At 43.7% G+C, this 13100-nt stretch overlaps 1 protein-coding gene across 1 annotated transcript; it reads right to left on the reverse strand.

Annotated features, from left to right (window-relative positions):
• Window positions 1-437: 437 nt before the first annotated feature.
• On the reverse strand, window positions 438-6828 carry LOC128745985 (uncharacterized). Its single transcript, XM_053843040.1, has 3 exons — window positions 6770-6828; window positions 2918-6711; window positions 438-2602 (listed from the first exon to the last, which is right to left on the reverse strand). Exons 1-3 carry the CDS (start codon window positions 6826-6828, stop codon window positions 438-440), a joined length of 6018 nt encoding a protein of 2005 aa, XP_053699015.1.
• Between the last annotated feature and the right edge of the window lie 6272 nt (window positions 6829-13100).

Below are 13100 nucleotides of genomic sequence, written 5' to 3' on the forward strand. Positions count from 1 at the left end.
CGTACCTGCACAGAACGAGCAAAATTAAATATACTAATAGTAATTGATTTGCATTTAGTTTTACCGTTTTGATAGATAATTTTAAATAATTAGATTAATTGTGTTGCTTCGTAGTTCCTTGCATGTAATTTTACGAGAGAGCATGTGACTTATAGAGCTGGTAAGAATAAACTATGAAATTCACTTGAAATCATCAATTTGTGTCATTGTCAACTTACATACCCTATAGCACTAGATTAAGTAAAGGTTTTAAGCAATAATTTCAAGCACTTTTAGCTGTGGGTAATATTAAATTTTAGGAAATAAGCTCAACGAATAATTTTTAGCTGCACGTAACGTGGTTTCGCTTATCATTTACGATGACAGTTTAAGACTTGCTACAGATGACAATGATGATGCGATCTAAATCAGCGATGACAGTGGGCGTTGTTCACTTGCTACGTCGTAGCGGTGAAACGAGGGGTTGACTGATCGACGGGCGAGCTTACACTCCCCCTCGAATACGCAGAAGGTCTTCCGAAGGCGTGTTGATCCCTAACGCCTACGTCGAGCACGGCGAGTTTCACCGCAGGTCGTTCGTAGATGCCTTTGTTGGTTTGCACGGTAGCGCTTCTCACTTGTCCATCTCGTCCTGGTCTAGTTGCGATGACTCGTCCTAAGGGCCAGCTATTACGAGGAGCCTTAGGATCTGCGATTAGCACAATATCGTCTACCTCGATCGGTTTCACGTTCATGAACCATTTCGTACGTCTGGTGATTACAGGCAGATAATCTCTCAACCACCATCGCCAGAATTCGTTGGCCACAACTTGTGGCTGTTTCCAGCTGTTTCGAAGCATCGTGGGAGTAGCATTGTAAGGTACCAGCGGTTTCAGTCCATTTGATGAACCCAGCAGAAAATGGTTAGGCGTGAGTACTGGTGATTCGTCATTGTCCATGGGAATGGTGGTTAGTGGTCGTGAATTTATTATGTTCTCGATCTCCAGAAGCGTACTGTGTAGGACTTCGTCAGTTGGAAGCCTTCCCCATTTCAGTTTATCCAGATTTAACTTCACGCTCTGGATCATGCGTTCCCATGCGCCGCCCATGTGCGGGGAAGCCGGTGGGATGAAAGTCCATTCCGTGTCGGGTGTCGTGAACTCTTTGATGAGCTGTTCTTGGTTGATGCTCTTCAAAGCCTCCCGAAGCTCTTTGCTGCTCCCTTGGAAGTTGGTGCCTCGATCGCTGAAGATGACGGATGGCACGCCTCTCCTGGCCATGAATTTACGGATTGCTAGGATGCACGAATCGGTCGTCAGTGTGTGAGCTAATTCTATGTGGATAGCGCGTATTGTGAGGCATGTTGCTAAGACTCCCCACCGTTTTTCGGACCGTCTTCCTACGGTTACTGTCATAGGGCCGAAATAGTCCACCCCTACGTAGGTGAACGGTCGGGTAAACGCAGCGAGTCTTTGTGATGGTAGATCACTCATTGCCGGAGGCTGGGGAACCGCGTGGTTGTTTTTGCATTCTTGACACTCTTTGCGGACATTGTTGTAAGTGGCTTTCAATTTGGGGATACGGAACCGCTGTCTTACTTCGTTCAGTATGGTTTGATGGTTCTGGTGTTTGAATCGTTTGTGAAAGCCGAGCAGAAGGAGCCGGGTGATTGTGTGTTCGCGAGGGAGCACTATTGGTTGAGCAGCGTCCCTGGTGACGAAAGGACAGGCACGTGTTCGGCCTCGTATTCTAAGCAGATTGCTGTTATCAAGGAAGACGCACTGGTGGTAAAGTGGACTGGTTTTGGGTATGTTCTTGTCAGGGTTCTCCGAATTTTGGTTTTTTGAGAGCATGGTGATTTCGTCAACGTAGACCGCCTGCGCTGTACGAAATAAATAGCACTCGGCATCGGCAAGTTCGTCTTTTCGTAGCGGGCCATCCTTTCGCATCTTCTTTTGTGTGTAGAGCTTCAGATTACGCACGTAACGGAGGACGCGAGCAGTACAGCGTAGCAGCTTTCGCCAATCGGAAAAACGACTCAGATTTATTACCGTTTCAACAACTCTGGTGGTGTGGTACAAGAGATGAGGGCGAAGTTCTTCGGTGGTGTTTTCTATGTAAACCTTTGAGATGGGCCAAAGGTCTGGCGTTTTCCACAGGAACTCTGGTCCCCGAAACCAACGACTAGAAGAGGTCAAATCCGGGTGGCCTTTCCACTTGGTGCCTTCGTCCGCGACGTTCAGTTTGCTCGGAATCCAATTCCACTCCCGCATATCAGATCCTTCCAGAATCTCGCTAACTCTGAATGCGACGTTCTGAGTGTATCGCCGATGGTCGGAGTTTAGCCAGTAGATTACGTCCTTCGAATCCGTCCAGAACATTCGTTGTTTCACCTGGAAGGACAGCGATTGGCAGATTGTGTCAGCGAGTCGGACACCGATAGTTGCAGCTTGAAGCTCGGAACGAGGAATGGAGAGGAACCTGAGTGGCGAAACTTTGGTCCTGGAAGCTACTAGCGCACATTCGATGGTATTTCCTTCCTGGAATCGCAAATAAGCCACGGCAGCATAGCCAGTTTCGCTTGCGTCCACGAATATATGTAGCTGGATATCGTTATCGTCGCCTGTGGTGGTCAGCGTTCGATAGCAGCGAGGAATTTCGAGGGTAGTTATCGCTGGGAGTGCTGAGCACCATGTATTCCACTTTTCGAAGTGTGAATCTTCTATCGGATCATCCCAACCGATGGAGGTTCGTCAGAATCAGTTCGTTTTTAGAATCATCAGGAAATGTCCTATGAGCCCTAATGGATCGAAAACCATCATTAGAGTTCGAAGAACCTGCCGTTTGGTTGGTCGAAGTCGTCCGGACAGAAGAAGCTTGTCTATACGAGTGGAGATCTTGTAAGTGAAATGATCTGAGGAGCTATCCCACCACATGCCGAGGATCTTCTCGACTGAATTCTCGCCGCTTAGATTCTTCTCCCCTGCCGTCGTCTCAAGCATCGCGTGCAGGACCGCCGGTGAATTCGATGTCCAATTGCGGATCTCGAAACCGGCTGATGCGTGTATCATTCGCACTTCCTTAGATAGTTGGATTGCTTGTAATTCCCTTTCCACACTCAATAACATGTCGTCGACGTAGTGTCGTTTGACTATCGTCTCAACGGCTGCGGGGTATTCCTGCTCGAATCTCTTCGCATGCGTGTTTTTCACATATTGTGCGGTACTCGGCGAGCAGCAGGCTCCAAAGGTCATTACCTGTACTATATATGTGCTAGGGTTCACGTCGGACTCCTTGTCCTTCCAGAAAAAGCGCTGGCAGTGCTGATCTTCCTCTCGTATCTGAACTTGGTGATACATTTCCCGAATGTCACCGCAAACGGCAGTACGATACTTGCGAAACTGGATCAAGACCGACAGCAGAGACGTGAGTAGGTCTGGACCTTTTAGCAGTACAGAATTAAGTGAAACACCATGGACGGCTGCGGCTGCATCCCATACGAGCCTTGTCTTCCCAGGTTTGTTTGGGTTTACTTCCGGGAATATGGGTAAATACCACACACGATGTTGTTCGGCCTGGATCTCCTCTTCAGTCAGCTTTCGAATGTATCCCTTTTGTACGTGATCTTCTATCTTTTCTCTCACTGCCTTTGCCAGCACCGTATCCTGTTTCATTCGTCGGTCTAGGCACTGCCATCTCTTCAGAGCCATTCCTTTACTGTCCGGAAGGCAGACATTGTCGTACTTCCAGAGAAGTCCAGATTCATACCTCCCATCTTTCGCTTTCGTTAGCGTTTCAAGCAGCATCTCTGCACGACGATCTTCTTGTGACTGGAGCATTTTTTCTGGTTTACTGATTCCGAGACTGTCCAGCGAGAAAAAACCTTTTACGGTTTGGTGAAGGTCTTCATCGGAGTCTTTGTTGCACTGACAGACCTTAACGGAATGGTGGTTAATGGACTGTACCATTTCGCTTCCGGACCCACATCTTCCGAATACTGTCCATCCTATTCGCATCTTAACGGCAACTGGTTCGTCAGCTCGTCCTTCTCGAGCGTTCTGTATGTTTCCGACACTAAGGTTATCGACGCCTATCAGGATCTGAGGGCAGACGTTCTTGTACGACTCAACTGGTAGGCCAGCAAGGTATGGGTACCTAACTTGCATCTCGGAATACTGAAGTGACTGCGGACGTATTTTAAGACTTTCTACGGTATGTACGGATGTCAGTTTGTACAGCTTCCGATTTCTGCAGCTGGAGATTTGTAAATTCATACACTCTGATGAAGTCTCCATTCGGTGCGCACCTCCTGTCCAACCGAGACACAACGACTTCGATGAACCGGTTACTCCCAACTCTTCTGCCAGCTTCTGTTCCATCAACGAGATATCGGATCCGTCGTCAATAAATGCGTATACATTAACAGATTTCGACGGACCATAGAGAATGACCGGGAGTATCCGAAATAGGAGTTTTGAATTACCCTGATGGGTATTACAATTTTGATAAGAGGTCTTGCCGTTCGCTCTATCAGCAATCGTGTCCGTTGCGAAGCCACGGGCTTGCTGTCGCTCATCGCTGTGAAGAAGGGGATGGTGCAGGAATGTGCAGCCGTTTGTACCACATGGTCTTTGTTGCCTACATGATCCGTTATGTTTCCTCAAACACTTTCGGCACCGTTTGCATTCTCTTACCGCTGCCCACCTCGCGTCGTAGCTTAATTCCGCGAAGCGCTTACATTTCGAAATGTTCGGGCAAGCACCTTTGCACACGGGACATTGTTTCTCGGATTCACTGACACTAGCAGACTTCGTTGTTGGCGGAACCGTGTACGACTTGGAGCTAGCTACCTCGATTTCTGAGTGAGCGTTCAGGAATCCATCCTTCTTACTGAAGCGTGACTTTGAATAATCGGTTGCCGAGGGCATTACCGCACTAGCATCTTCTGCCGTTGAGTATAACCACGAGCTGAAGTCGAGCAGATTAGGATTGGGTTTGTCCCTGGAGTACTTAGCCCAGTCTAATTTCAGTGTCGAAGGTAGTCGTTCTACTAATTCGTATCGTAACGAGGCGTTGTACACGAAGTCGTGTACTTCACAAGCTAGGATTGTTGCGACCAAGTTCTCTACTGTGAGCGCGAAATTGACGACAGTCTCTAGCCTATCGATGTTTGGTGACGGTAAAGCCCGAACCTTCTTGACGATTGCTTGCACGATTGCTTCCGGTCTCCCATACAGCATTCTTAATGTAGACATAACACCTCCGACGTTGGACGGGTGGAGCAGACGGCATTTGACAGCTTCCAGGGCCCTTCCCTTCAGGCACTTTCGGAGTCGCAGCATGTTTTCTTCATTCGTAAACCCGCACATATGAGTGGAGTTACTAAAAACAGAAAAGAAGAGCGGCCAATCTTCAGGATTACCGCTGAAGTCGGGAAGATCTTTAGACACTGCCTGTCTTGCAGCAAGCTGACTCCTGTTTAGGATGCATACCGTTTCATCAGCAACTGGTGGCGCGGGCGGAAGCATTGGGGCTCGTTGGCTCAAGCGCATTGGTGTTGACTTTTGTCCTGGGGCAAACATACGCGGATCACTCAACGTCGGATGATTACCCACGGCACGAGGAACAGTACAATTGCATTCGGTAACATCAGGATTCGCTCTGAGCTTTGGAGCGGGGGTAACCATACGTGGACCGCTCAACGTCGGATTATTATCCACGACACGAGAAACCGTACGATTGCATCCGGTAACATCAGGATTCCCTCTGAGAACTGGAGCAGGGGCAGACATACGCGGATCACTTAACGTCGGATTATTATCCACGACACGAGGAACAGTACGATTGCACCCGGTAACATCAGGATTCCCTCTGAGATTTGGAGCAGTATGCTCTGCAGGTTCCAACAAGTTGCTTGGTACAAACCTTTCCCTCTCTTCAGGCTCTAAACCGGAATCCACTTCCCCACAACGTTCGGTATCCGCTACCCACTGTACGATCTTCGACTCTTTACTCGCTCCGCAATAGCTTATGACGGAAGCAGTATCACTTCCGAACTCACGAAGCGCTTCAAACTTCTTATCCAAATACTTCTGCTCGAGCTTCTTTTTTTCCTCTATCTTCAACAACTCCAATTTCAACCTTCTCCTCGCCTCACTTTTCCCACTCCGTGCACCACCTTTACTTCGCAGGGATGGGGGTGGACCTGGCTGACATAAAGATCCTTTGCTTGGATTTTCTACAGGGGGAGCCACTTGCTTGTTACTTGCTGCAGCACACTTGAAACAATTCCAGTCAACGTATTGAACTTCCGCCGTCACATTCACGCATGCAAAATGGTACCACATATCGCAGCTATCGCACTGAACCATATCTTCGTTATCTAGCTCATCACACAACTGACAACTTGACACCCGATTCGCGCGACCGTTCCGCGGCGGATTACGTCTGACACTCGTAGCGCTACCCGGTTTATTTTTTACACCATCTCCAACAGCATGCCCTTTTGGCATTGTTCCCGTTACGGGGCAATTCGTTTTATTGGTATTCTCTACAATTACCTGGGTGTTCGAAATAGCACCGGAAGTTTTCTCTCGACCGGGCGGGATTTGCATGACATCGTCATTGACTACCTGTTCACTTGAACCACCTTGCTCATCTGCAACCTGGAATGCTTCGATGACGGCATCTCTTAGATCAAATAAAAGAATTTGTAAAATGTTGGGAGAGAAGCTGCGAAGTTCGCCAGAATTTACGAATCTATGAACTATATTTCATCAATATGAGTTACAAATTCCTGTTGGGAATAGTAAAATTAGCTTGCGAATGTAACAATATAATTGTAACCATACTTTTAGCAATTCACTTCTCTTCTAACCCTACTTTTGATGACACGTTCCGTACACTTTACGTTCTCGCGTACCTGCACAGAACGAGCAAAATTAAATATACTAATAGTAATTGATTTGCATTTAGTTTTACCGTTTTGATAGATAATTTTCAATAATTAGATTAATTGTGTTGCTTCGTAGTTCCTTGCATGTAATTTTACGAGAGAGCATGTGACTTATAGAGCTGGTAAGAATAAACTATGAAATTCACTTGAAATCATCAATTTGTGTCATTGTCAACTTACATACCCTATAGCACTAGATTAAGTAAAGGTTTTAAGCGATAGTTTTAAGCACTTTTAGCTGTGGGTAATATTAAATTTTAGGAAATAAGCTCAACGAATAATTTTTAGCTGCACGTAACGTGGTTTCGCTTATCATTTACGATGACAGTTTAAGACTTGCTACAGATGACAATGATGATGCGATCTAAATCAGCGATGACAGTGGGCGTTGTTCACTTGCTACGTCGTAGCGGTGAAACGAGGGGTTGACTGATCGACGGGCGAGCTTACAGTTTCCATTTGCCTTCAGTGTTCGATAGCCGTCGTTGATAAATAAAATACTGACCGTCCGTCAGTGCGATAGTGCGATAAATGAGCAGGCGGGTGAGTGGTGGGGGAAACCAGATCAACTGCTGCTGCTGCTCGAATGATTATTCGACGCTGATTGAGCAAGCATTTCCCATGTTACCATGGTATAACGCAAAATGGAACGTAAACCATTTTAGAAAATGTAGAAAAATCTTTCCATTCTTCAATTACTATAGTTCTTATAAGAACTGTTTACGACCACAACGGCCTGCTGCTGAATTTGCTGCCCGTCAGTCGATCCGTTTCCATTTGCCTTCAGTGTCCGATAGCCGTCGATGATAAATAAAATACTGACCGTCCGTCAGTGCGATAGTGCGATAAATGAGCAGGCGGTGAACCAAGTGTACCATTTTATAGTCACTGGCACTGCCGCTGCTACTTGTAAGCTAGTGTAGGTGGTGGAGGAAACCATATCGGCTGCTGCTGCTTAAATGATTGTCCGACACTGATTGAGCAAGCTATCGAACAATTTCGCATGTCTGCGATGGGGATAATGCAAAATGTAGCGTAAAGTGCATCGTGTAGGATTCACGTTGGCCATTGCACGCTGATTCCGCTTGTCTTCGGGGTCGGTGTTGCCGTCAATAGCCATCGATGTTGCCAATTGGATTGGAAAAGGGGTGTGGCTTACAAAGTGGTCTCAAAGGTTATCATTTGGATCCAAATCCTTTGGTGTATCTAATTGTCGTCCGTGCCTGTGAAGCTAGGCAATCACAAGGGAAATGTATGGGAAAATTCGGCCTTAAAACTTTACACACATTTTCACTATTTAGCGTATAAAAAATTATTATTAATATGTTACTATAAAATTGCTGGACATTTTATCTATCCAACGACATATTAACTGTTATGTTTCGTTCAGTAGTATAGTAGCTATTAGCGTTTGAAATATTTCATTCAAACGTTACACTTCTATTTTTCGTTTTTACAAAGTGCTACCCAGTCCCAGTATAGTAAACAAAGACGTAGTCCTACGTCAAAAATAACTAACGGGAGCAACACTTTCATCTTTTCACTAATGTCCAAGACGAGGCAATGAAATATATGAACTCTTTTCCACTTTACTCACCTTATTCTGCACCGACTACGTCAATTGTAGAATCTGGTAGGGACTGGGAATGAAGGGAAATGTTCACCCTTTTGTTACTAGTTATTAAAAATGAAGACTTTTATATTTGTATCGCACTTAGTTTTATTTGACCGTCCGTTACAAAGGTTCGAACTATATTGATCTCGGTGCCATCTCCAGTGCATTACACCAGCTGCCCGCGTCCGCTTGTTCGTTCGTCGCTGGTTACTCTCTTCTCTTTGTTTCCGATCGATTGTCTCTCGTCATGATAAGGTATACTGGGGCATGAAGCACAGATCGTAACTCTACAACTGCGAATGAGGTGAAAATTGCCACCTACACTGAGAAAACTTTTCGTATAGTTTCTATGTGTCCCACATATAGATTTTTGCAATGTGCCCAGTAAATGATCTTCATGTGCCAAACAGTTATCATTTATGTGCAAGCAATAAATTACCCAGGTAACCAATAAGCCTTAATACAAGCAGTAAATCAATCGTTAATTAGCATCCCTGGCGTTTTATACTGCAGGTTGCTGTTTATCAACCTTTTGACTGCATAACTGTTGTAAATTGGCATCCACAATTCTATTTAAATTCTTCTTGTTGGTAACTAGCTGCAAATAAGCATTGTCAGCACTATAAGAGGGCTAGCAGAAAAGTAGCCGCATATTTTGTCAAAATAGCATTTAAGGGGGAACCCTACTCTGGAAATTCGGAAAAATAGAATTTTATTTTTTTGCATTTTCGAGAGGCTTATACCTTCAGAAATGTCACGCCAAAAGGATTTTTTGATATCTAATCTTGTCGAAAAGTTACGGCGAAAACTGTGGGGTCACCTCAAGGAAAGTGCATCGCTGTACGAAACTTTGAACGCGTTTTTCTCGAAACCTTGTTTATTCAGCTGGCGGTAAGTGTATCTCAGAATCCAGTGGTCCGATTTGGCTGAAATTTGTTTTCAGCATGTACACATGAATTATCTAAATTGTTACGTAGCCGTTTTTTGATATCTCAATTTTTCAATTTTTTATGAGCTCGCAATTAGCGATTTTTGATGAAAAAACACCTTTATTTTGGAAAATATGCCGCCGTTTTGGTAATTTTTCGAATTTTTAAAAACCGCTTCGTAACAATTTAGGTATTGACCTAAAGCTTCAAAAGCATCCTTGAAATTCGTTTTCCCATACTCCTTTGGTTCCCGACACGTACCGCCAGCAAGCAACTATTTTCTAGAAAGCATCCACGCGCCCAGCTGCCACCAGCATAATAATCACTATTTTGGCATTCAAAAACAGAAAATACATGTTCGAATACTCCTCAACCTATAACCAAAATACCCCAGAACTTAACTATAATTCCAACGTGCGAAAAAATCAGAGGGGTTGTGTACAAAACACGACCGCATATATAGGTGACGCAGGACTACGTAAGTCTCTTTGTAGTGATAGTAGTATGTATTCATGCTTGTAATCATTCGATTCTTCATGTATACATGCTATATGCAACATATATACATGCTACATGCGTTGTATGTACCATTTATCAAAGTAGTAACATTGCATACGTCCAATTCTCAAAAGATTGTGCATTTGCAAACAATTCAACAAAATCGAGAACACAAACTATTGCTGCTACCTTACTGAATTAAATATTGTTTTTATTATCCATGGTTTCCCACGTTTAAGGGATTTTACCAATTCAATCCCATTTTATCAACATCTTTTCACTACACTTCTAACGAAACGGCAAGCATGCGTATTCATACAGAGTCGTATTATAACCGAACACTACAGCTGTAGCACATTTTTCCAACACAGATATCAAGTTCGCCGAGGTTTAATCGTCTCGCAGTAAAGAATTTGTGATCTGTTGGGACAACGAACTTGTGTCATTTTTCTGACACACTTCCCTAACACAGACATCAAATTGGACTAGGTTCAATCGCATTCGTAAGAAATCTGTTGGCACGAGGGGGCTTTGTCACTCTCTCTGGCGTACTTCACAAGCAAGGACATCAAAATGGTCTAGGTTGAACCGCGGTGTTAAGAAATCTTGTTGAAATGAGGAAACTTTGTCACTTGTTTTGGCTTACTTCCCAAGCACAGATATCAAATTGGTATAGGTTTAGATCATCGTAAAGAATCTTCCAACCAATCACGAAGCGAGAATTCTGGTAAAACATAGGTTTATTATTTTCAATTTTTCAATAGTTCAACATCAAGAATCCACACTTTTCTTTACTTGGGTCAATTCTTAAAAGATTTTCCAATCGATTGGTGTAAGAATATTGAAAATCGATCGGAAAACCGCTGAGCTATCAGCGCTCAAAATCTTTCATTTCTCGTGACGCTCGCATTTTTCGATTTTTTGGAATGACACCCTATCTCAAAACTTGCCGTAAGACGCAGTCCTACGTCAAAAATTCACGAAAATCTGTTGTTTTTCGACTTTCCAGAGTAGGGTCCCCCCTTAAGTAGCATTAAATGCTTATTGGCTTGCATTTAAATTGCATTGGAAATGTTTATTGGTTACCTGGGTAGCACATACTATTCATATGCGTATAATTTTTATGTGTATAATTGCACATACTATTCATGCGCGTGTGTATTTCTGGGAGGATTATGTTTATGAGAGAACTGTTGAAGGAGTCGGGTCGGGCGGTCGCGCTTTTGTTGTAGGAGTGTAGTATTGTGAATTATTGCGAAATCTTGAAGTCTGAAATCGTTTAAATTGGTTTTATCGGTTGTGCAAATGTCGGAGATTATGAGATGGTGTCCTCTTTAGTGAATATTATTTGTGAAGTGTTTAATTCGAAGAGAAAAAATTTGGAATTAGCTTCTGGCTTTCATTTCTCGTAGCGTTTTGTTTCATACCCAGTGTGTGTGTGTGTTTAGCAAGGATAAAATCATTTTGTCGCAACGATTCGCTTTCTCAAAGCGGTTTGCACTGCAGACCAGTGTTCTATATATATTGCGCGTGTGTTCTATATTGCGCGAGTGTTCTATATATTGGCCAACGCTAAACGTAGGAGTGTGTGTCGTGTGCTGGATTTGGGATTTTGGAGAGGAAGAGCGCATCGATAGTCGATGATCAACGATTGGAAGGTAGAAGATTCTACACAGATTCGTTATGGCGAGAGAAATACGAGGAAGGGGGAAAGTCACAAAACCCGAATGTTTAATGTGTAGTTGTTCATTGTCACACGCTTGTCCTCGTTTCGCTCTCGCCAACACAATGACGAGCAGGTATCGTTGCAACTTTAGTCACATTTACACTACATCTCGTTCAAAACTCGTTTACATTCAAATTGATTACGGGAGCACCTACTCAGGACCGTCTATCCAGTTATGTGTGTATTGGTGCTTGAAAATGAGGCAAACAACAACAGTAAACAAAAGAGATGCATTCCTTTGTCACCAAGGTACAGAATGAATTTCGTCTTCCGCTGGCTTAAATACCAGCAAATTTTCAAAATATGTGCTTGAATTTGGAACAGAATGGAAAATTTTATCGAAATATGGTCTCTGCAGTGTGGCAAACGAAGAAACACAACTAGTAATCGCTATTTTTCGGTTTGTTCTTCCAACATCAGCTGTTCCCCGAAATGAGGTAAACATCATGTATATACACGCGTATTTCGTGTTCGCTAGTGTGGGTGCTTGAGCTGTCAGAAAGCTCTATTGCAATGGCTAAGAGTTCGAGCTGTTATTTTCCTACTAACTTTATTATTGACCATGGCTGTTCGGTCGGTATTTGATCGGTCGGTAGTGTCGATTTTAATTCGACTTCACCTGTGCGAGATGTGGAGTAAATGTGAATATATGAATATTTTATAATATTTTCTAATATAATTTATCACCAAATACATAAGATCCTTACTGTTTACCTGCCCTACTAACACGATATCCTTCATTTTCCTGTAACATCTATGAAAGTAGTATGGGTTCCCTGCACTTTCTAAAGTAGATGTTACACTAACATTCCTACACACTTCCAGGTATATAATGTAATTATATAGCCACCTACGATGTGTGCAACCACGTATGCTAATGCTAATTTCTGGGAGGATTATGTTTATATGCGGCTCATGATAATCATATGGAATTTCATATGGAAATTTACTATTAGTTATGTGCAGAATATTTTGAGTGTAGGTGACTTGCTTTGTCACCTAGAGACACGGTTTGTCACTTAGGTGACAGGGGTTTGTTACCTAGGTGACACGGTTGTCACCTAGGTGTCCCCAGGCTAAGAATAGTGATGAGTATAAAAACAGAATGAGATTGCAGTGTATAGATGATGCAAATGCTGTGTAGTTCTCTAATCAAAATAATGTTGGGGACCTACCTTGTACCTACATACCTGCTATAGAGGGTACTTCTAGTGATCTTCGCTGCCAACCTCAGTTTGAAGTTTTTTTTTGTTTTTTGTACCTGTTCCGGATAAACTTCCTTCCAGTCTGTCTTTTACGTCTTAGTTCCAGTGCAGCTGAGCTGGCTACTTTGGCGCCCCGGTACCGGTTACGGGTTAAGCAAATTTTGGAGTAAGATCGATGTCATTATATTGCTTC

The sequence above is a fragment of the Sabethes cyaneus genome, chromosome 1, assembly GCF_943734655.1.
Source record: "Sabethes cyaneus chromosome 1, idSabCyanKW18_F2, whole genome shotgun sequence".
NCBI lineage: Eukaryota > Metazoa > Arthropoda > Insecta > Diptera > Culicidae > Sabethes > Sabethes cyaneus.